The sequence below is a fragment of the Bufo gargarizans genome, chromosome 5 (assembly GCF_014858855.1).
Source record: "Bufo gargarizans isolate SCDJY-AF-19 chromosome 5, ASM1485885v1, whole genome shotgun sequence".
NCBI lineage: Eukaryota > Metazoa > Chordata > Amphibia > Anura > Bufonidae > Bufo > Bufo gargarizans.
This window is the reverse complement of record NC_058084.1, coordinates 52,782,435-52,805,492: the sequence shown is the minus strand read 5'-3', so window position 1 is coordinate 52,805,492 and position 23,058 is coordinate 52,782,435. Positions and strand designations below refer to the sequence as shown.

Sequence of the window (23,058 nt, the reverse complement as noted above, 5' to 3'; positions counted from 1 at the left end):
CAAAAAATCCATTTATCACACAGGGCAAAGGAGAGCATCGGAGCATAAAATGCTCCCATGCTCATGTCAGAGGGGCCGAGTGGGGGAAGAAGGGGGTCCGTCAGGGTTCCAGCATTGTTGGCGGCAAGAATAGTGCTGCAGACACTTATGGTAAGTCCTTTCTGGAACGCACAATGGACCCCACTAATTCAAGTAGGAACAGAGCCTAAACTGGACCAGATTTGCCTTTGATTGAATGATTGATTATAATTGGATTATAAATGTTGCAATATACATAAAGCATATAGATATAAACTCCAGAAACAAATTATGTAAATGAGTAAGATGTATCAAAATGTTCTAATCCATTTACTTAGCAATTAGTAGATGATATGCTAATAGGTACAGGATGCTCTTCCACGCACATTTACATCTCTAAAATGTATAATTTCCTAGCCCTTAATTACTCTAACTTCAGTTCAGAGTGCCAACGCCGAAAATCACCTTCTAGACTGCAGGAAGAACCTTTTACATAACTATAGTGTATGCGGAGAGCCTCATCGAGGAATATCATGAAGAGGGTGCTGGGCACCACATTTTATTGTCTTAGAAAGTAAGAGATAACCGTCTACGGTCTTTAAAGAGAACCTGTCAGATGATTTCTGCTGCCCAATCCATATTTCGGAGGGAGAGAAGCTGAGCTCTGTGATATATATGTTTCTATGACTTGTAGTTGACTTTCTCAATAGATCCTGACAGGACTCCCAGGAGAGACGGTGAGAGTCCTGCATACCCCGCCCACACAGGATGACTGACAGCCTTCGGAGTGCTGATAGCAGAAAGAACTGTCAATCATCCTGTGTGGGCGGGGTAATCAGGACTCTCAATGTCTCTCCTAAGAGTCCTGTCAGGATTTATTGAGAAAGTCAACTACAAGTCATATAAACCTGTATATCACAGAGCTCAGCTTCTCTCCCTCTACCTTATGCTACTTAGAGAAAGGGTCGGCAGACATCATCTAACATGGTCACTATATGCAGGGGTGTTGTAAGTAGTCATAGCAGAAACAGCATCTCATGATTGACATCTTCAGCTCCCTAGATCACACAGCCCTTCAGTAAAATCAAGTTCTAGAGGGAGGCGCAGGGCTTGGTTCAGTGAGGACAACCCTGGCACTTGCAACACCCATGGCCACCCACTGGGCACTTGCCCCATTATTTGCATATCGCTTCCAACTTCGTTTACTGTGGCACTGAACCTCCACCTATGGAACTAAAGGAATGCTCTCCTGATAGACTCCTTGTAATGGGAATTGAATGTGTCTTTAATAGACCCTCAATAGTTTCCTTTATTTCTAGAGTTTTTTATGTGCTTTACATATCCTTAGATATGGTTTCCTTCACCTAGGGCGAAGATTCAGGTTGCTGTCATAGATGTATACCTAAATACCCTGGGCAAAGCAGTGTGGCTTGTTGATGCAGTCCCTTCCCCTTTTAACACCCATGTCTCAAGACATATGCCCCCCCTCCCCCCGCCCCCCCAGCTACTTCCTTGCTTTGGCTATTGGCCTGGCAGTTTAACCTTAGATCTTTAAGGCACATCACACAGTTACAGGTCCATGGAAATGATGACTTGGTCATGACTAGTGATCTTGGACTTTGGTTGGACTACAACAGGTAGCTCAAGGATGTAATGCCATAATATAGTAGGATAGCCAGAGTAGAAGCCTTCCATATTACAGTTTGAGTGTAGCAAAATTAAAAATGATGACACCTTCCAGTGCGGGGTATTAGAAGGTCCAAGGATCTGATGTTCATTGTTATTAGTTTAAGCAGACTGTGATTGTCTATTGTTGTGACTTATGAAGATCAGATCACATTTTATGACCAATTTGTGCAGAAATCCATATCATTCCAAAGCATTCACATACTTTTTCTTGCACCTGTATATTGAGCCTACTTTGGCACAATATGTTGGTGGTACCTTAGAGATGGCTCGGAGGAAACACCCTAGGAAAAAAATAGATGGACTGAGTTTTTCTAGCCTTATGTTCCTGATTGTGACTACTCTGCTCAGCATCCAGCCCAAACTTACTTAAAGGGATGTATCATCAGAAGGGGACTTATAGTTTTTTTGGGGTAAACATATTTTAAGAACTTTTTGTAATTTTTTTATTTTATTTTCCGTGACCACAAATACGCCTTTTTACTGGTGTAAGGAAAGGGGGTTCAGGCTAGACAGCAAGCTTTAATCAATTATATGTACTCAAAATGGTGCATTAAAAACTATTCAGGTACATTGATGAAAAAACAAAAAAAATTGCGTAGTCACTAAGGGGTTAAAATAACCGTGGAATCTTGCGGTTTTACACTGACCACTAAGCCATATATCAGGCTTGAGATTGCTTCTGGGCAGTCATCTCATTATCATTACAGGCAAAATTACAGTGACTTAATAGGTGATGGTCACAGTTCCTCTCCTCCCCTCCCTGCACAATGACCTCAGTAGAGGTCACAAAGCATGCCCACAACACTCTTCCATAGAAACCAAAGTATATCTCCTGTCTGTTTCCTATGGTCCATGTGGCTGCTATAAAACATATCTCTGAATGTTGTTAACAACAGCTAAGGCAAGATGGCTGCCCCCATAATAATGTACAAAAAGATAGAATAACAAAAATCTAAGATAAAAAAAGACTAGTCCTTGGGGAAAAAAATTCTAGCCTTAAAGGGCATCTGTCAGCAGTTTTGTACCTATGACACTGGCTGACCTGTTACATGTGCACTTGGCAGCTGTGACGTCTGTGTTGGTCCCATGTTCATATGTGTCCGCATTGCTGTGAAAATGATGTTTTACTATATGCAAATGAGCCTCTAGGAGCAACAGGGGCGTTGCCATTACACCTAGAGGCTCAGCTGTCTCTGCCACTGCCGAACCCTCTGCACTTTGATTGACAGGGCCAGGAAGGAGTGATGACATTTTCACTGCCTGGCCCTGTCAATCAAAGTGCAGAAGGCGCTGCAGCTGCAGAGAGAGCAGAGCCTTTAAGTGTAATAGCAACACCCCCGTTGCTCCTAGAGGCTCATTTGCATATATTACAACATAATTTTTCCCAGCAATGCGGACACATATGAACATGGGACCAACACAGACGCCTTCAGCTGCCAAGTGCACATGGAACAGGTCAACCAGTGTCATAGGGACAAAACTGCTGACAGATGCCCTTTAATTGTCTCCTGATTATTTCAGTCATTATATTCAGTGGTAAATTATGATGAAGGGATTTCTGAGATATGAAAAAAGTGTCTTCTTTATTTCTATGAACAGCGCCATTCTTATCATTGGGCTGGGACTGCAGCTCAGCTCCATTGTAATGAAAAGGACTGCGCTGTAATACCAAGCCTAGCCTGTAGATGAGAGTGGTGCTGTTTTTACGGATAAAAAAAAAGATGCCCCTTTTTGCAATCCTTTTGTAACTCCTTCAACAATTAAAACATCCAAAATCGACATTGATGAAATATATATAATTGCACATTGATAATGACATCTAGGTAGGTCTTCCACTTTTACAGCTCCACGAGCAGCAGGTATCTGTGTCCTCAGAAGCGCTGAGTGGGGTATGTTATTTGTGTTTCAGTATCGGCCAGGCCGGGATCCACAGAGAGGTTCGGACAATGTCTCCAACAAGTCGTCAGACAGCGATGTGAGTGACGTGTCTGCTGTGTCCAGGACAAGCAGTGCCTCCCGATTTAGCAGTACCAGCTACATGTCTGTGCAATCGGAAAGGCCGCGAGGGAACACCAAAATAAGGTGAGCAGTGTTATAATGCACAGGGAAGGAGCGTAAAGTCAAAGGAACACAGCAGACAAACTTGTGACACTCTGACATGCCTTACACAGTACCTAAAGGGGCGGAGCATGACACAGGGATTCAAATCACACCAACGAGAGAATCTCTTATTATGATCCTGAATACAGATGATAAGATCTTTAGCTGAATCTCTGTTGGAATTGAGCTCATGAGCAGATGTGGGTAATGAGCAGCAGCACTTGTTTACGGTCTCCATTACCACAGTCTGTCCTGTCCGTCCTCCTGTACTTCATGTCTCCTCATGAACTCCGTTCCCACAAAGATTCAGCTAAATATAATTAAACTGTATTCAGGATCATAATCCCTGACGAGCAGAGAGGAGGATGAGGCAGCTCTTTAACTCAGTTGTTGTGAAGTAACTTGTTCTCCTGTGTGATCAGGACGGGTTTTGTGTGTACGAATAGGACAGCGGCCATTTTGTTTCTCCTAATCATTGCTCCCCAGACAAAACGAGCCATTATACCTAATGAAAGGTATTTGGGAATATATTTATAATAAAGTAATATTTACGGATTTTCATTTTCTTATTTCCCGGAGAACCCCTTTAAGCCAAACGCCCCAGGATCCTGGCACAATTTGTGCCAAAAAACTGGTGCACGTGTCTTGCACCATATTTATTATGTGTTTTGTACCTCATTAGACAAGGGGGCATGGCTTAGAGGGAGAAGGGAGAGATTTGGCATGATGGAGCGTGGCTTAAAAAGGTGGAATGTGCACCAAATGTTTTCTGCAGAGTAAGCCAACCAAGTGGTGTAAAGTCGGACAGAAGTGTCTATCATGTCTAGCAAGATGCATCATAGATATCCTACAGCGAGAGCCAGGACATTTGGCACATTGCCTATGTTTGCGCCATGTACATTTTGATTGACGGTAGAGATGGGATTTTCTGAAGTCCTCATATTCTTTTCTTTGATTTATTTATATTTCCAGTCATTATAAGTGTATTTTATTTTGCATGTCTTCCATCAAGGCTCTGTTCACATCTGCATTATGCAGTTTCCTTCAGCGGTTCCAGTGTTTTTGACAGCAGGAATGGTGCATCGGAACATCAATGGAAACCTGTCAGACCCCATTATAACTGGATAAATGTGACACTAGTGTGAACAGAGCCTTAACTTTAGTGTCCTGCATGCCTTGCTTCTTTATTTCTTGGCTCTAACCCTCATCTTTTCTTTTCTACTTGCATGCTTCTTTTCCTGTCCGTTCGGGCTTCTTAGAAGATTGAAAGAAATAGGGGACAGGAGCGATAGGAGAGAGGGAGGACAGGGTGGGGAGAACCACATGGGCTTCCCTGAGGAGGATGAGGAGGACATCAGGGAGGAAAGGGATAGTGAGAAAGTAGTGGAGGAGGCTCAAAGAGCCAGAGAGAACTCACTCAAGAGAGGAAGTAAGGGCTCGATTGAGGAGGAGATCCTGCATGCTGAGAAAGATGGAGAAATGCATGAACCTGAAGAAAATCACGAAGAGGTTCTGCCAAGGAGGTTGTCAGAGAATGACATCAGGTAACATGTTTATCCTCACAATATAACCCTCCTAGATAGTTTTTTTTTTTTTTTCCCATCCTTCCCATAGTATTATAGATAATGCTCAAAAAGTAAAAATAAAATCCCATCTTCTCCTTTCCTTTGATCCTACTTTGTCTGATATTACAATTAAAGCTGATAGCCATGTTTCTATGGGAGTTCCGGAGATTACTATGTAGAAACTCTGTGGTGCCTGCTTTAACCTTGGTCTGTTACTGACTACGAGTTTCGCCTGTTCCTTTGGGCCTTTGCACTGGTGTCTCTTGACTGCTTGACTGCTCCAAGAGGTAGCGGCTTGGTGTTTTCCCTGCAGTGAAGTCCATGTCCCTGTATAGGGGGTTAAAAATCAGGGAACCGCCAGGATAACTCCCTTAGGTTTAATCCTATGTCAAATCCGTTGGTTGGCACAGTGGCTCCACACCCAGTGCCGTAATGCCAAGCATGATGTCAATAGAACCGTATCCGTACACGCCTGTACGTCCCAGGAATGCAGAGCCTGGTGCTCCAGATCTCCTCATCTTACTTTTACATTTGTTGACCTATCTTCCTGAACTGCAGCATGTGGGACAAAGGAACGATCTCTCCCAGTAATTAGGGGCTCCAAAGCTGGGATCAAACCTGTCAGATATTTATGCAGTTCTTCTCATCTTCCTCTTGGATCTGTGGCACTAATTCCCCTAAACTGCAACATGTGGGTCCCAGGAAATGCTCTTCTAGTAATTAGAGGTTCCAAAGGTGGGACCCAACCTGTCATACGGTGTAGATGCAAAAAATAAGCATACATTTATAAAACAAAGAACTCTAACTAAAACCTCATAAATCACGTAACCCAGCGTAGTGCTACCCCATCAGGTAGATCCTACCAAACAATGCTTATATACTCAACTTGTTAAAATCCTCTCTTGTCACAACTGATATGGAACTATTCATTATATTGTCATGAAATAGTTCTCCACTGAATGTGCATAATTCCCCTGAGAAGTCCTGACCCATTTTGTGACAGAGCCAGAACAATTAAGTTTAGCGCCCTGATTTTACAATGCATGTAAATAAGGTACTGCTTCTGTCTGTCCCACTTTCATCTGCTCTATCTTAGTACGGGCAAGTGGTGGCCATGCAGCAGACAGACGTGTTGTAGTTTGTTGGTGCTACCTAATCATCCAGGCACATTTTGTATCCAGCATTCAATGCTGTACAAATCAGATCCAAAGACAATATACAAATCACTTAATTGGAATGGCCACCCACTTCTTTGGCACAGCTTAGGGTGGGTTCACACTAGCGTTAGGGATTCCGTTATGGCTTTCCGTTATCATAGACTTGTATTTTGACGGAATGCAAAATGGAAGCCTTTAAAAGGCATTCCGTTGGCTCTCCGTCCTAATTAAAGTCTATGGGAATCAAAACGGATCCGTCTGGTTCCCGTTATGCAAGACGGAATGTTTTCCGTCTTGCATAACGGGACTCAGACTGATCCGTTATGCTTTCCTATAGACTTCTATTAGGACGGAAAGCAAACGGAATGCCTTTTAAAGGCTTCCATTTTGCATTCTGTCTGGGCATTCCATAATGGAATCCCTAGCACTAGTGTGAACCCACCCTTATAGAGATTTACATGAGAACATTGTTGACCTGACAAAACATATTGTTATATATGCCGGAACGACCAAGATTCATAGATAAGTATGTTTAAAGTTTAAGACTGGAGACCTCCATTACTTGAAGGTAGTACTCATACAAAGTCATTACATTTGACCTGCTGTACATTATCTAGAACAGTGTTTCTCAACTCCAGTCCTCAGGACCAACCTGCCGGTCATGATTTGAGAATATCGCACGAAATGAACACTTATGGTAAGTCCTGATGCATTGACAATGACGAGATCACCTGATCAATACTAACTAAATCTTGAAAACATGACATGCTGGAGGGTCATGGGGACTGGAGTTGGGAAACACTGATCTCGAAAATCTATAACTTCAGGAACCAGTTAACTTTCCTATCGTTCTCAGATGTGTCCTCCTGGCCATCATCTATTCTCCACGTTTCTCCTGATTGTCCTCTTATACAAGTCATTTCTATGTTCTCCAAGTCTCTTAAACTGTCTATACAGTACACACTCTGGCTTCTCCTGTTCAGAGGACAAAGAACGTTAGAATTTGCTCCACCCTAGATGTAATATGCATGCAGCTAAAGAAGCCCTTAAGGAGCTGTACCGTGTCGGGCAGCCTACAAAAATGGGGTCTGGTTTCTAACTCAATAACAAAACCTATTCTAGCAGAGTCCATAATGTCAAGCGGAGGTCAGTCCCATGTGAAGATGATAGGAAAGCAGATCACTTGGTACTTGAGTTTATCAACTTTTGGGTAACTTCACATATAATTTTTTAGTTTCTGTTTTAGTTCAATTACAGAAATGACACATCTACTGAGTAACACATCCTAGTGGACCCTGGTGGATCTCATTGCCTTATCTTGCTTACTTTATACAGTCCATCAAATTTCCTTTACTAGTCTGTCCGTGAAGCACCAATGAAAGCCTACAGAACAAAAATAATAAAGTTTAGACCTCCCCCCCCCAACCTACTATTGCTCACATTTCACAATAATGGCATACTTGTCTGATCATGCGCATACTAGTTTCTATATACAGCATGTTTCTACTGGTCATCTAGCTGCAGAGCCTCATTGTATAGCACAGCACTAATAATAATAGGCTATTGCAGTATGACATAGGTAAATTAACATCGGGAGAGTATATTAGGGCTCAGTAAAGCCGTGCGCATTGTAGTCATAATGATTTAAGAAGCATAGCCCCCTTCATCGATGTGAAGTGACAGATGCACATCGGTGCAGTTCCCCGAAGCCGAGTCTCCATGGAAACATAGCTCGCTTACATCATACGTGTCCTGAAACTGCTGCTATTGTTCACTATTTCTAGCAATATAGCAGCATCGAAAAGAAAGTTGCCGAAGATGAGATGAACTCCTCTGACATGAGGCCACCGATGATATACTCAACGAGCAAATGTCACAGAGTCTAAGAAAGTCACAACCTAAGGCCTCGCAGTAGAACCACAGCCTTCTCACAGCTTAGCCTAGCTGCCATGTTCATCGGTCACATACCGATACCAATCATAACCGCTATACAATGTATGACGCTGTGCTTGGTGAGCTGAGAGAAGGCCATGGTGCGTCTGCGAGCATCGGTGCCTTCTCAAACAGCTAATCGGTGGGAGTCCCAGGTGTCGGACCCCCACGATCAGATACTACTGACCTATCCTGAAGATAGGTCATCAGTATATTATTCTCGAGTAACTCTTTTAATGATGTCAATGTCTGCTATAATAACTGCTAGAAGGTTAGTCCTGAACGTCTATTCCATGCTATTTTGAGACCCATGAATAGTATAGAGGTGGTTGTTAATGCTGCTTTTACTTATACTTATGCAGAGACCTTGGCACAATGCTCTCAGCCATGTTGCCACAACAGTGGAAAGGCAGCACAGGACAGATATAACTCAGATTGGAAAATGTCCACTGTGCCAGTGCCAGTGTCTCAACTTTAAAAGGGTTGTCCTACCATAACAACTCATCACCTATCCACAGAATAGTTTATAATTATCTGATCGGTGGAGGTCCAACTGCTGGGACCCCCAATGATCACAAGAATGAGGGCTTCTGAGCCCCCAAGTGACTAGAGTGGTGGTCATTTGTTTGCTTTGACTCTCCATTCAACCTTATAGAACTGCTGAAAAGAAGCACAGTACAGCACTTGAAAATCTTTTTCTCCTAAGTAATTTTTACCACTTTCCTGACCAGTTCATTCTCTTTCTTCTCCAAACAACACAAATATTTCCACCATGACCTTAGGAATTTCTTGAATCACAACACACCCATTCACGTAAAAAGAGTCACTGTCTGCTTGTTCCTCCTCAGAACATGTCCATGTGTGTAGCCATCTCTAATATACCACATTGAAGGGAGTCTCAACCTCTGATTTTCTTGGTGATGAATTGAATTCTGGTCTTCACTGAAGGTGAGCACCAGATTTCTGGTCATTAGTAACGATGTAGGACTCATGGAGCAATCCTCACCAATGTGGTCATTTTAGAGCTACATGTACCACCAATTAAATATGGAGATCATGAAATGTTAGTATTCTTAGACCAGGATGTTTTGCACTTTCATTTTACCAGCTTGTAAATAAAGATGGTTTCACATTTCTAGACCCTTAGAAACTGAGAAGCACTACTCTGATTCCAAACTCATATAAGGTCTTCAAATCTTTTTGGGTATTGTCCTGTATCGAATTCCATCATGTCACATACTCCATTGACATCCAAAAATCTAAATTAAGAATTCTGCAAGTTTCCTGGTAATAGAGTGTAATTGATTTTTTGAAGGCTCTGATATAATTTAGACCTAGATGGTCCCATGTCTGACTGAAGAGTGTAGATAAACCTCAGCAACTTTTACACCCTCTACAATTGAGCACAACCTCAGTACTTGTGCAACAATTTAGTTGGCTTCCATTAGAAGTAATGTTATTTCACTTGTACAAAATGTGATCCTCATGACTATACTACGTATGTCTTTAATCTGCATACTTGTGTTCAGTCTGTGTTAAGGGTTGTAGCCTGTACTCCATCTTATTTCTTGGCAGTGGCTGGTATCCATTATTGTTTCATCCTTTAAGGAGGTCATTGACCTCTATGAGAGGCAGATGTCTGGTGTACAGCAAAAGCTTGTGTTCAGGATCTCCATAGTGAGTGTCTATTGACTGTGGTGAGTCAACAGAGCAGGATGATCTACTTTCCTGGCAAGACATACCCAAGGTCATAGAAGTCAATGTCCTACCTCATGGTTTCCTTACTCTAGAGAGGAGCGGCAGCTACAGCACTTAACACAAGTATACATCATGGCAGGTTCACATCTCCGTTCCAACAAATGAAAAGACTACTGGATTTCACCATATCGGGCACAGATGGATCCTGCCGTTACGCTGCCGGACCCCATTGACTACAATGGGATCCTACGGGGATCTGGTCGGTTTCCAACTAAATGTATTTTGATCAAATACCACTGCATGCAGTGGTATTTACCCTGCCAGATCCCATTATAGTCAATGGGATCTGGTGGTGATTGGCAGTATTTGGCTGGGCCAGATATTGTGGAATCCATCTGCTGGGAGAGGCTACCGGATTTCAAAATGGAGATGTGAAGATAGCCTAAGACTGTCGTGGTGACTGAAGAAGAAGTAGAAGATGTCAGTAACTCATGTGATGAGATTTCCAATGTCATGTCCGTCCTGTGTCATTTTCTTTCAGTGTTTTCTTATTTTCACATATAACGTCTGTTTTCCCTGCGCTTCACGTATTTTATCGACTAAAAACTTTGCTTTTCTGTCTTTTCACCCTCCTGTTTTGTGTGCAAACATTATCTGCCAATTGGCTGACAGTGTTTTTACATCCAAAATGCAAAGCAGACAGATGGGCGCCTCGGGGAAGAACATGACTAAAAGTACCAGCATCGGAGGGGACATGTATACCTTGGAGAAGAATGACGGCAGCCAGTCCGACACAGCAGTGGGCACAGTGGGTACTGGCAATAAGAAGAGAAGATCCAGCATCGGCGCCAAAATGGTGGCTATTGTTGGCCTCTCACGGAAAAGCCGAAGTACCTCACAGCTCAGCCAAACAGGTAGGACTTACTTTTCGGTCATGTTTGGGTAGAGAAATAGTTTTTTGGGGGGTTATTTTTGCAGCTCTGAACCAATAAATGAAAGCAGTTATTTATGTCTGGGTTAAGTCTTGGTGCAAAAAAACGCATTGAAAACTGCATGTGCGATTCCAGCCTTAAAGGGAACCTGTCATGTTGACCATGGTGTCTGATCTAAAGGCAACATGTTATAGAGCAGGAGGAGCTGAGCAGATGGATATATAGTTTTGTGGGTAAAGATTCAGTATAACTTGTATTTTTCCATTTAAATTCCTGCTCATTCTGGGCTGTGAAGTCCAGGAGACGGTCCTATCAATGATTGACAACCTTCCCTCTATTACTGTGTATACAGAGAGAGCTGTCAATCACTGATAGGACCGCCTCCTGGACTTTAAAGCCCAGAATGAGCAGGAATTTAAATGGAAAAATACAAGTTATACTGAATCTTTACCCATAAAAAAAATATATATCAATCTGCTCAACTCCTCCTGCTCTATAACATGCTGCTAGAAGCTTACATTGCACTTTCATTGTGATAGGTTCCCTTTAAATGATATTATATTGTTTTGCATTTCATAAAAGGATTGTCCCATAAAATATATTCTGCATTTTTCAAACCAGCACCTGGACCTGAATACTTTTGTATTTGGATGTAATTAAAAATTTTGTATAGCCACTGAGTTATTCAATAAAATGTATCTGTATAGCGCCATCTGCTGTTTGTTCTTTTCCCTATTTCTCTGTCCACCTCACTGAGGTGGTCGTGCATGCTCAGTTCTATTTTTCAAATGGCAGCAGCTGGATCTACTGTTAGAAGCTGTGACAGTTACACGGACGGAGCTGCAGCAGAAAGGATAGACACCCTGAGAAAGGGCATGCCCCCCGAGCTGCCAGCTTGAAATAAACCAGTCAGAGCAACTGAATCAATGAATGGGGAGATCTCTGGATCCATGTGAGGTACAGGGCTGGTTCTAGCTTTGTTAGAAAGAGAACGTCATGTGTTATAGGATGTCTGATTTTCATTTTTTACTTTAATCATGACATAACCTGTTTAATGTGTTTTATGTCCAGAATTCCTGAAAATGTATTTATGCAAATGTTATTCCCTTGTTGCGGGTTAATCTGAGGTGCTCTGGTATGAAAAAAGAAATGTCAAGGGATCATTTTGATGAATGTGAATACTTAATGATATGTGGCGTTTGCATAGAAGACAGTATGGGTTATGTTGATTGAGCACTTTTTTTGCAATTCAAGTAGTGTATCCACCATCTATTACTCCTAAAGGGGGGTGGTTGTTCTTTTTGGACAATCCCCGCCAATCAGCTGATCTCAGAGTGTCCTACCGATCAGCTGTAATCCTATGGCAGTGTGGGGGTCATTTATTAAGACCAGCATTTTAGACGTTCTCCTCTTGTTCTAGAGATTGGTGGGGGTCTCAGTGCTCCAACCCCCACTGAACAAAACTTTAGATACGTATGTCCCTATAGTATATCAAAAGTTTTCGGAAAGCACAGTGACCCTTTAAGGTGGCACTTACAATACTGACACTGCTTTGTTCTAATTAATCTCATTCTACAATTCTTTAGTGATACGAAATTACTGTTTAGAATTAAAAGGGTTCTCCGGAATTTACATATTCATGACCTGTTCGCTGGGTCGGTTTTAGATAAAGTGTGGCCCTGGGAAAAAGGCCCCAAAAGAAATATTGCACAGACAACACATTCACCCATAGCCTGCCTGCACTGACTGCAGATGACAGATTCTCGTGCAGTGTAATGCAGTACCAGCAAGGTGTATAAGACTATCTTTAGGATAGGTCATCAATGTCAGATCGGCTGGCGTCCTTCTCCCGGGACACCTGCCGATTCACAGTTGGGAGGCCAGTGATGTCACTGTATATCAGTCATATGTCCTAGTTGTAGTTCAGTCCCATTCAAGTGAAAGGAGATGAGCTGCAATACCAAGCATCGCTGCTGTCTAATGTACGGCGCTGGGCTTGGTGAGCTATAAAGAGACTGCAGTGCTCACCGGAGCTCTTGTGAGCGCCGTGGCCTCTTCAAACAGCTGGTCAGCCGGGGTGTCAGGAGTCCTGAGGATAAGACCATCCATATCAAATTCCCAGGTAAACCTTTTAACTGAAAAAACCAAGAAGCAGGTTGGACAAACAAATATAGCCTTTAAAGTGTAACTCTCCTTTAAAAACACTTTGTAACACAGACACGTTAGATTTCTAAATTTTTCCATCAACCTCCCCATCCTGGTGTCCCCACAGTGTCATCCTGCTGCCACCCCCAATACTGTGCCTGTTGTGTCCCCCAATGTCCCAGGTAGACATAATTGGGGTCATTTATCAAACTGGTGTAAAGTAGAACTGGATTTCCAAAAGAGCTGTCAAAAATGAAAGGTGGAACCTGATTGGTTGCTATGGGCAACTAAGCCAGTTCTGCTTTACACCAGCTTGAGAAATTACCCCAAATTTCCCTATAATGTCTACAGCAGCTATAATGTCCCCTAGAGTGCCCCCAGTAATAATAACACCCTATATTGTGCTCCAGGTAATAATCCCTTTATAGTGTCCCCAGAAATAATAGAATTGCCCCTACAGTGCCTCCCCAATAGCAACGCCCCCCACACTGCCCCCATATAGTAATCCCCCCATAGTAATTTTCCCCACACTGCCCCACATAGTAATTTCCCCCACACTGCCCCACACAGTAGTTTACCCCACACTGCCCCACACAGTAGTTTACCCCACACTGCCCCACACAGTAGTTTACCCCACACTGCCCCACACAGTAGTTTACCCCACACTGCCCCCACACAGTAGGTTACCCCTCACTGCCCCACACAGTAGTTTACCCCACACTGCCCCCACACAGTAGTTTACCCCACATAGTAATCCCTCCCATAATAATTTGCCCCCACAAAGTAATCCCACCATAATATTTTTCCCCGAGATAGTAATTTGCCCCCATACTGCAATTCCCCCCCCCCCCCCAATGTACTGTCTCTTCACATGTCCTCCTGTGTGTCCCCGCATGTCCCCCAAAGCTGGCACATAACATAAAATACAATAAAAAAAAAAAATCTAAATACTCACCTATGTCCAGGCTCGCACACTTCACTGTGCTGCATCCCGGCACAGGCGCACGCGATCACGTCATCACGCACGCCTGCGCTGGGATTTTACTACTGCACAGGCCTCAGGCATCCTCACTTGATTTTGCACTAGAAGTTGGCCAACAGTGGCCCATAAAAGTTTATGCTGGGAAGAGCTAGCTGTCCTGCTCTCTATGATATTCTATTAGACATATGAAAATAGCTGGACAGGTTTGCTGATTGTTTCCTTAGGTCCCATAGAGTAAAATAAAAAAGCCAAAATATCTTATTCCTAAATAGTTCAGGTTTCTTCTATGAAGGGTGAGGGTTGCATCTCATACACATAAGCTGTCTGGTCCCTTCACTACAGTATATCTGAGTGGAGTTATCATGTAAAATATGATATTTTTCTGTTGGATGTGTATGTGTCGTAACTCCACAAGGTATAAATCTCTCTGTACAGCAGTAATAACAGCAATAATGGTAATTAGATCTAAATGACAGTGATGGTTAGTGCCGCGTCAGACACTGTCATCAGTAACATTATAATGTGCCTTCATCCTCCTACACCCTACCACTGATAAATAGTATGTCAGTCATAGAGGAAGGCAACAAACAGTTGAATTAAAGGGGTTGTGCAGTGCCCTAAAAACATGTCCCACTGGGAGCTCCTGGGAGATGGTTCAGCTTGGAGCATGGCAGCAGTGATAGACCATTAAACTAGTTTTTGGGAACATACCTTGTCTAGGTGTGTATACCGTAAATTCTGTGTGATATGTAGGAAGTCTCACAGGCAATGCCCCCTGGAGTAGGACGTCTCACAGGCAATGCCCCCTGGAGTAGGAAGTCTCACAGGCAATGCCCCCTGGAGTAGGAAGTCTCACAGGCAATGCCCCCTGGAGTAGGAAGTCTCACAGGCAATGCCCCCTGGAGTAGGAAGTCTCACAGGCAATGCCCCCTGGAGTAGGAAGTCTCACAGGCAATGTCCCCTGGAGTAGGAAGTCTCACAGGCAATGTCCCCTGGAGTAGGAAGTCTCACAGGCAATGTCCCCTGGAGTAGGAAGTCTCACAGGCAATGTCCCCTGGAGTAGGAAGTCTCACAGGCAATGTCCCCTGGAGTAGGAAGTCTCACAGGCAATGTCCCCTGGAGTAGGAAGTCTCACAGGTAATGTCCCCTGGAGTAGGAAGTCTCACAGGCAATGTCCCCTGGAGTAGGAAGTCTCACAGGCAATGTCCCCTGGAGTAGGAAGTCTCACAGGCAATGTCCCCTGGAGTAGGAAGTCTCACAGGCAATGCCCCCTGCAGTAGGAAATCTCACAGGCAATGTCCCCTGGAGTAGGAAGTCTCACAGGCAATGTCCCCTGGAGTAGGAAGTCTCACAGGCAATGTCCCCTGGAGTAGGAAGTCTCACAGGCAATGTCCCCTGGAGTAGGAAGTCTCACAGGCAATGTCCCCTGGAGTAGGAAGTCTCACAGGCAATGTCCCCTGGAGTAGGAAGTCTCACAGGCAATGCCCCCTGGAGTAGGAAGTCTCACAGGCAATGTCCCCTGGAGTAGGAAGTCTCACAGGCAATGTCCCCTGGAGTAGGAAGTCTCACAGGCAATGTCCCCTGGAGTAGGAAGTCTCACAGGCAATGTCCCCTGGAGTAGGAAGTCTCACAGGCAATGTCCCCTGGAGTAGGAAGTCTCACAGGCAATGCCCCCTGCAGTAGGAAATCTCACAGGCAATGTCCCCTGGAGTAGGAAGTCTCACAGGCAATGTCCCCTGGAGTAGGAAGTCTCACAGGCAATGTCCCCTGGAGTAGGAAGTCTCACAGGCAATGTCCCCTGGAGTAGGAAGTCTCACAGGCAATGTCCCCTGGAGTAGGAAGTCTCACAGGCAATGCCCCCTGGAGTAGGAAGTCTCACAGGCAATGTCCCCTGGAGTAGGAAGTCTCACAGGCAATGCCCCCTGGAGTAGGAAGTTTTAATATATGCAAATGAACCTCTAGGAGCAACAGGGAGGTTGTCGTTACTCTTAGAGGCTCAGCTCTCTGTACAACCTCTGCATTCTCTGCACTTTGATTAACAGGACCTTCCGTAATCACATTTGCACTGCTTGGCCCTGTCAATCAAAGTGCGGAGGGTGTGGCAGTGGCAGAGAGAGCAGAGCCTCTAGGTGTAATGGCAACGCCCCTGTTGCTCCTAGAAGCTCATTTGCATATATTAGACCATCATTTTTCTCAGCAATGCGGGCACATATGAACATGGGACCAACATGGATGCATTCAGATGCCAAGCGCACATGTAACAGATCAGCCAGTGTCATAGGTACAAATCTGCTGACAGATGCCCTTTAAGGCTACTTTTACATTTGCGGTTTTGCATTCTGGTTTTGAGATCCGGCAGAGGATCTCAAAACCGGGCCAAAATGGTTCCATTTGGGCTGATGCCTTCTGAATGGAGTATGCTCCGTTCAGGATGCATCAGTGTAGTTAATCAAATATAGGTCATTGAAACAAAACAAACCGGATCCGTCACTAAAAACAATTTAAGTCAATGGTGACAGATCCTAAAAAAACGTATCCGTCACCCATTGACTTACAATGTATTTAGTGACGGATCCGGTTTGTTCCATTTCAATTTAACACAACCGCATCCTAACAGAACGGATGCATCCTGATGGTCCGGTTTTGAGATCCTCTGCCAGATCTCAAAACCAAAAACAAAACCGCAGATGTGAAAGTAGCCTAAGCTGGGCGTCCATTCATGACTTTGCTGTGGGGCCATATTAATTCTTATGCTTGTGTGAGTTACCTGCTACTTGGCCGAGATGACATCCCAGAGAACCGCCACAGAATCGGTCTGCTGCGCTGCACCAGGGTTACCTTGGCCTAATTTCTCTACGCTTGATACCATCAGGCACAGATTGACACTTGAAATGCTGACGAACCTCCCAGCTCTTATTAGCTGAGAGAAACGGAGCAATCCCTTCAGATTTTATGTCTATAAAAGCCTTGAAACATTGCAAAGTAAAACAGTTCCTCCTGGGTCGGCCCTCAGCCCCACACACATTAGCAGAGCTGGGGTCTGGGGGCTTGTTGCGTAATCTGAATAGATGAACTTCCTCTAAAAAGCTGATTATAAAAGGCACAAACAATGAGTTATTATTTAATGAGCCGTGCTCGCCTTACATTTATAGAGAAGAAAAAACTTCCTTTTTTCAGCTGTTTAAAACAGCATCAGCGGATATTGTCTGGAAACCTGGATATAGCGCGTGTACTGTGTGTTCATTTCATGTAAATTTAAAGGGGACCTCCAAAATAAGATTAACTGATCACCAGAACAGCTATAATTTCAAATAAATAACGTTTAAACAGATTTTTTACTATTTTTGCTAAAATGCTGTTAAATGGATAGATATGAGATAGATAGATATACACTCACCTAAAGAATTATTAGGAACACCTGTTCTATTTCTCATTAATGCGATTATCTAGTCAACCAATCACATGGCAGTTGCTTCAATGCATGTAGGGTTGTGGTCCTGGTCAAGACAATCTCCTGAACTCCAAACTGAATGTCAGAATGGGAAAGAAAGGTGGGCTACAACAGCAGAAGACCCCACCGGGTACCAATCATCTCCACTACAAATAGGAAAAAGAGGCTACAATTTGCACGAGCTCACCATATTGGACTGTTGAAGACCGGAAAAATGTTGCCTGGTCTGATGAGTCTCGATTTCTGTTGAGACATTCAAATGGTAGAGTCCGAATTTGGCGTAAACAGAATGAGAACATGTATCCATCATGCCTTGTTACCACTGTGCAGGCTGGTAGTGGTGGTGTAATGGTGTGGGGGATGTTTTCTGGGCACACTTTAGGCCCCTTAGTGCCAATTGGCCATCGTTTAAATGCCACGGGCTACCTGAGCATTGTTTCTGACCATGTCCATCCCTTCATGACCACCATGTACCCATCCTCTGATGGCTACTTCCAGCAGGATAATGCACCATGTCACAAAGCTCGAATCATTTCAAATTGGTTTCTTGAACATGACAATGAGTTCACTGTACTAAAATGGCCCCCACAGTCACCAGATCTCAACCCAATAGAGCATCTTTGGGATGTGGTGGAACGGGAGCTTCGTGCCCTGGATGTTCATCCCTCAAATCTCCATCAACTGCAAGATGCTATCCTATCAATATGGGCCAACATTTCTAAAGAAAGCTATCAGCACCTTGTTGAATCAATGCCACGTAGAATTAAGGCAGTTCTGAAGGCAAAAGGGTATTAGTATGGTGTTCCTAATAATTCTTTAGGTGAGTGTGTATGGGATAGATGGATAGATATTAGATAAAGATATAAAGATAGATATGTGATAGATAGATCGATATTAGATAAAGATAGATAGATATGAGATAGATCAGGCATGCTCAACCTGCAGCCCTCCAGCTGTTGCAAAACTACAACTCCCAGCATGCCCGAACAGCCTATAGCTATCAGTCTACAGCAGGGCATTGTGGGAGTAGTAGTTTTACAACAGCTGGAGGGCCGCAGGTTGAGCATGCCTGAGATAGATAGATAGATAGATAGATATGAGATAAATAGATAGTTAGGTACAAAAAAGAAATGAAAGCAGCACAGCAGAAAGAAAGCTAGATGGTGTGCCAGCGGCTATGGAAACAATCCTATATCCAAAGATTGCGTATAAATCGAAATTCCCCAGCAGTGTTCTTTAATCATCAACGCGACGTTTCAGTCCTCTCACTGGGACTTTTCTCAAGCAGTGATACATACAAATGGTGCTGGGTACATATATATATATATATATGTGCAATAAATAATTCAAAAAACATAATTTAAACATTAATATACACATGTGTGATACTTCTCATCAATACAATATTGTGATACATGATCTCCATTACTATTCTTATAACATCATTATATCCACCAACCACATAAAACCATAAAGTGTCCTAATTAGTTTATATTAAAAATTCATGTGCACACCTGATTAAAAACACAGTTAAGGACATTGCAGATTACTGACCAGCATGGACTTTCCTGCTCCATGAAAAATTAAATGGCCATGGGGCGCAGGAAGCCGTGCCGAGAGGAACGCACAAAAAGCCGTCACCTGACAGTCATCCCACCACATGACAGCCCCATCCGCACATCACGGCCCATAGCATTATTTTCCAGTCCCAATGAATATACAACAGTGTGTGTACTACAAAACCCCATGATAATTACATAGGCCAAGTGCCTTAATGAAGTATGCCGTATTTACCTGATCAGGGGGAGAAAAAAAAGACATATGGATATATAGATGAATTCAGTAAAATCGGAGAACCCCATGTACCATCACATTGTTATATGCAGACGGACACGGGGAATAAGTACAAGGACGGTTCAGTATCCAATTGCCGGACACCAATTCCCGCCCTGCAACTTCTCACTCTCCAATGTATAAAACTACAGGGAATATAGAGAGGGCACAATGGACACAGGTACCGTTCATGTATCCGTGTCCCCACTAGTGTCCCAACCCTTCCCCAACAGTGACGTACAAAAGTAATAACATCCAGCTCCTAATAATTCTCCCACTGTCCAATATACAATCTTCTTGTAGGCACCCACAGTAGACACAAGGAGACCAAAAACAACACCATATATCAAAAAGAAATACATTCTTCTTACGTAGATAATTTCCATGAAGTCAATGCTGGTTTTACAAGTAATGCCTCTGCTGTCCATAAATTCTACAAAAGATAAAATAAATAGTATTAGTATATTTAATATTTTTAAAGCAAAAAAAAGATAACAACGCATGGGGAGATAATTGAGTGAACATCCATGGTCTATGGTATAATTAACATTCAGACCATGCGGACGCAAAGTATTTAATTTAGTAATCCATTGAATCTCTCGCCTCATCAGTCTGGTTATCCTATTCCCGCCTTTGCGGGAAACGGGAATGTGATCAACCAACATGCACTTTAAGCTGCTCTCCCTGTGTCCACAGTCCGAAAAATGTTTTGGTACAGGTAGATCCGTCCGTCCTTTTCGGATGCTGTACCTGTGCGGATTCAATCTTGTTTTTAAGTCCAAAGTTGTTTCTCCCACATATACTGTTGGGCAAGGACACCACAATGCATAAATGACATACGTGGAATCAAGATTCCGGGTTGGTGAAGACATTCCCTCTCTGTATATATTTGCAAGTAACACAGTTAAAGCAAGGAAAACAACCCTTTTTCTGTACTGATAAAAAATGTCTGGCGTATAGTTTTTTGGCGACCAATGTCCACACGAACAAGTTTGTCATGCAAATTAGGTGGTCTCAGATAAGACATTAATGGCCGATTGCCAAATTCTTTGACCTCATCGATGCCATTTTTAACAATGGACCAATGTTTTTGAATAATTTTACTAATGTTAGGACTATGTTGGGAATACGTCGTCACTAAGGGGATCCTATCCCTCAGTTGTGGCCTATACTTTTTCTTGAATAAAGAAGATCTTATCAATTGTTTTTATCTTGTTTAAATGTAAAGTCAAAACTGCATCTGGGAAACCCCGATCCCTAAATGTCTGCACCATTGTACCCAATGTCTTGTCCAAACAGTCATCGCCACGCACAATATGTTTGGCCTGTGTGAATTGGCTAAGAGGAAGTGATTTCACCATTGTACGTGAGTGTGCACTATCATAGCGTGGAATAGTATTTTTATCTGTGGGTTTCACATGGACATCAGTATGAATGACATGGTTCCTCAAAGTAATCAGCATATCCAGGAAATGAATTTCACTCCCCGAGTACTCTAGCGTAAACTTTGTCATCATCAATAGTATTGAGGAACAAAAAAGTTGAGTTAGTCCGTGTCCGTACCAGTCCAGATGTAGAAGATGTCGTCGATGTATCACCACCACCTCAATACATGTTTGAAGTGGTGGGATACATAGACGTACATCTCCTTCAAGTGGGCGATGGCCATGTTTGCGTACATCGGCGCTACATTCGACCCCATGGCCGTCCCTCTCATTTGCATATAGTAATAATCACCAAATAAAAAATAATTACACGTAAGTACTGTATGCAATAAAGTCAACAAAAAATCCTGACAACCTGGTGAATACTGCGAATCTATGAGCGCATTTTTTACCACCTCTAAACCAAACTCATGTCGGCTAGAGGTGTACAGGCTCGCAATATCCAGGGAAGCCAAAATGGCCCCTGGAGGTATGGTCACTCTACCCAATTTTTTAAGAAAATCAGCTGAATCTTGAATGTATGATTTAGCAGTAATAGCGTAAATACGTAAGAGTATCCAAAAAAATAGAAATATTGCTTAATAGAGAACCCCTCCCCGAAACAATCGGCCTTCCGGGTGGTTTGGATAGACACTCATGTATTTTTGGCAATAAGTACAATAGAGATGTTATTGGGTATGGTACAGTCAAGAAATCCTTCCGTTTTTTAATCAATATATCCTGCCTGTAAAGCTGTAATGCAGTGTTTCTAATGCTGGGCCACTCACTAGAATGTGATGAGAATCAGGCCCTCAACTTTAACCATCTGAAGAATTGGTGAAGATCTATTTCAGTTTGTGACCAGTCAGTACAAAGATTGGGACAGAAACATAAACTCTTTGTCAAAACCTGTAATTGTATAGATGAAAGTACATGAGACGAGATATTTACCACTATTTGGTCGTTTTATTGTTCTTTTTCTTTTGTAATTTCTGATTTCTTGTTTTTACGTTAAATGGATAGATATGAGATAGATAGATAGATAGATATGAGATAGATAATAGATAGATAGATATGAGATAGAGAGATAGATAGATAGATAGATAGATGATAGATAGATAGATAGATAGATAGGAGATAGAGAGATAGATAGATAATAGATAGATAGATAGATAGATATGAGATAGAGAGATAGATAGATGATAGATAGATAGATAGATAGATAGATAGATAGATAGATGATAGATAGATAGATAGATAGATAGATAGATAGATAGATAGGAGATAGAGAGATAGATAGATAATAGATAGATAGATAGATATGAGATAGAGAGATAGATAGATGATAGATAGATAGATAGATAGATAGATAGGAGATAGAGAGATAGATAGATAATAGATAGATAGATATATAGATATGAGATAGATAGATAGATAGATAGATATGAGATAGATAGATAGATAGATAGATATGAGATAGATAGATAATAGATAGATAGATATGAGATAGATAGATATGAGATAGATAGATACATAAATAGATATAAGATAGATAGAGGTAAGTAGATACATGTAGAAATAATATTGAAGTGCTAATTAGAAGTTAATTAATAATAAAGTACATCTGTGCCAGCAATTAAAAATGATATACATCAATGAGCAGCTCACCCCCGATTGAAGATCCCATGTGGCGATGTTTCAGCATCCATTGATACTTATAATCATGTTTATCTGTTGATTGTTTTAATTAGTCTGTAATCATGATCACCTATGTATGGACCTGTATGTATATATATATTGTATTGAGCACGGAAGTCACTGCTTGACAAAGGCTCCAATGAGATGAGCTGAAACGTTGCATATGGTGTAATAAAGAGATCCACATTTCTTCACTAATACCGGAGTGCTGCCTCTTCATACTTTTTGAGTTACTTGGAGGATTTTTATCCAGAATCCCTGGAGGATTTTAGCACCTGGAAACCAGGAGTGCTGCTATATATTGCTACTTCTAGATAGATAATAGATAGATAGATAATAGATAGATAGATAATAGATAGATAGATAGATACAGAGATCGATAGATAGACAGATAGATACAGAGATAGATAGATAGATACAGAGATAGATAAATT

At 42.4% G+C, this 23,058-nt stretch overlaps 1 protein-coding gene across 18 annotated transcripts in view; it reads left to right on the top strand.

Moving 5' to 3' along the window:
* RIMS2 (regulating synaptic membrane exocytosis 2) overlaps positions 1–23,058 on the top strand; it is a 578,844-nt gene that overhangs the window by 483,767 nt on the left and 72,019 nt on the right. For 16 of the 18 annotated variants that reach the window (XM_044295802.1, XM_044295812.1, XM_044295801.1 and 13 more), the window contains 2 exons: positions 3,617–3,789; positions 10,832–11,073. In XM_044295802.1, the coding sequence (XP_044151737.1) occupies positions 3,617–3,789; positions 10,832–11,073 (415 nt within the window). Of the gene's footprint in view, positions 1–3,616; positions 3,790–5,066; positions 5,352–10,831; positions 11,074–23,058 lie in introns of all 18 variants that reach the window. The other 2 variants (XM_044295811.1, XM_044295796.1) reach the window with 2 other exon arrangements.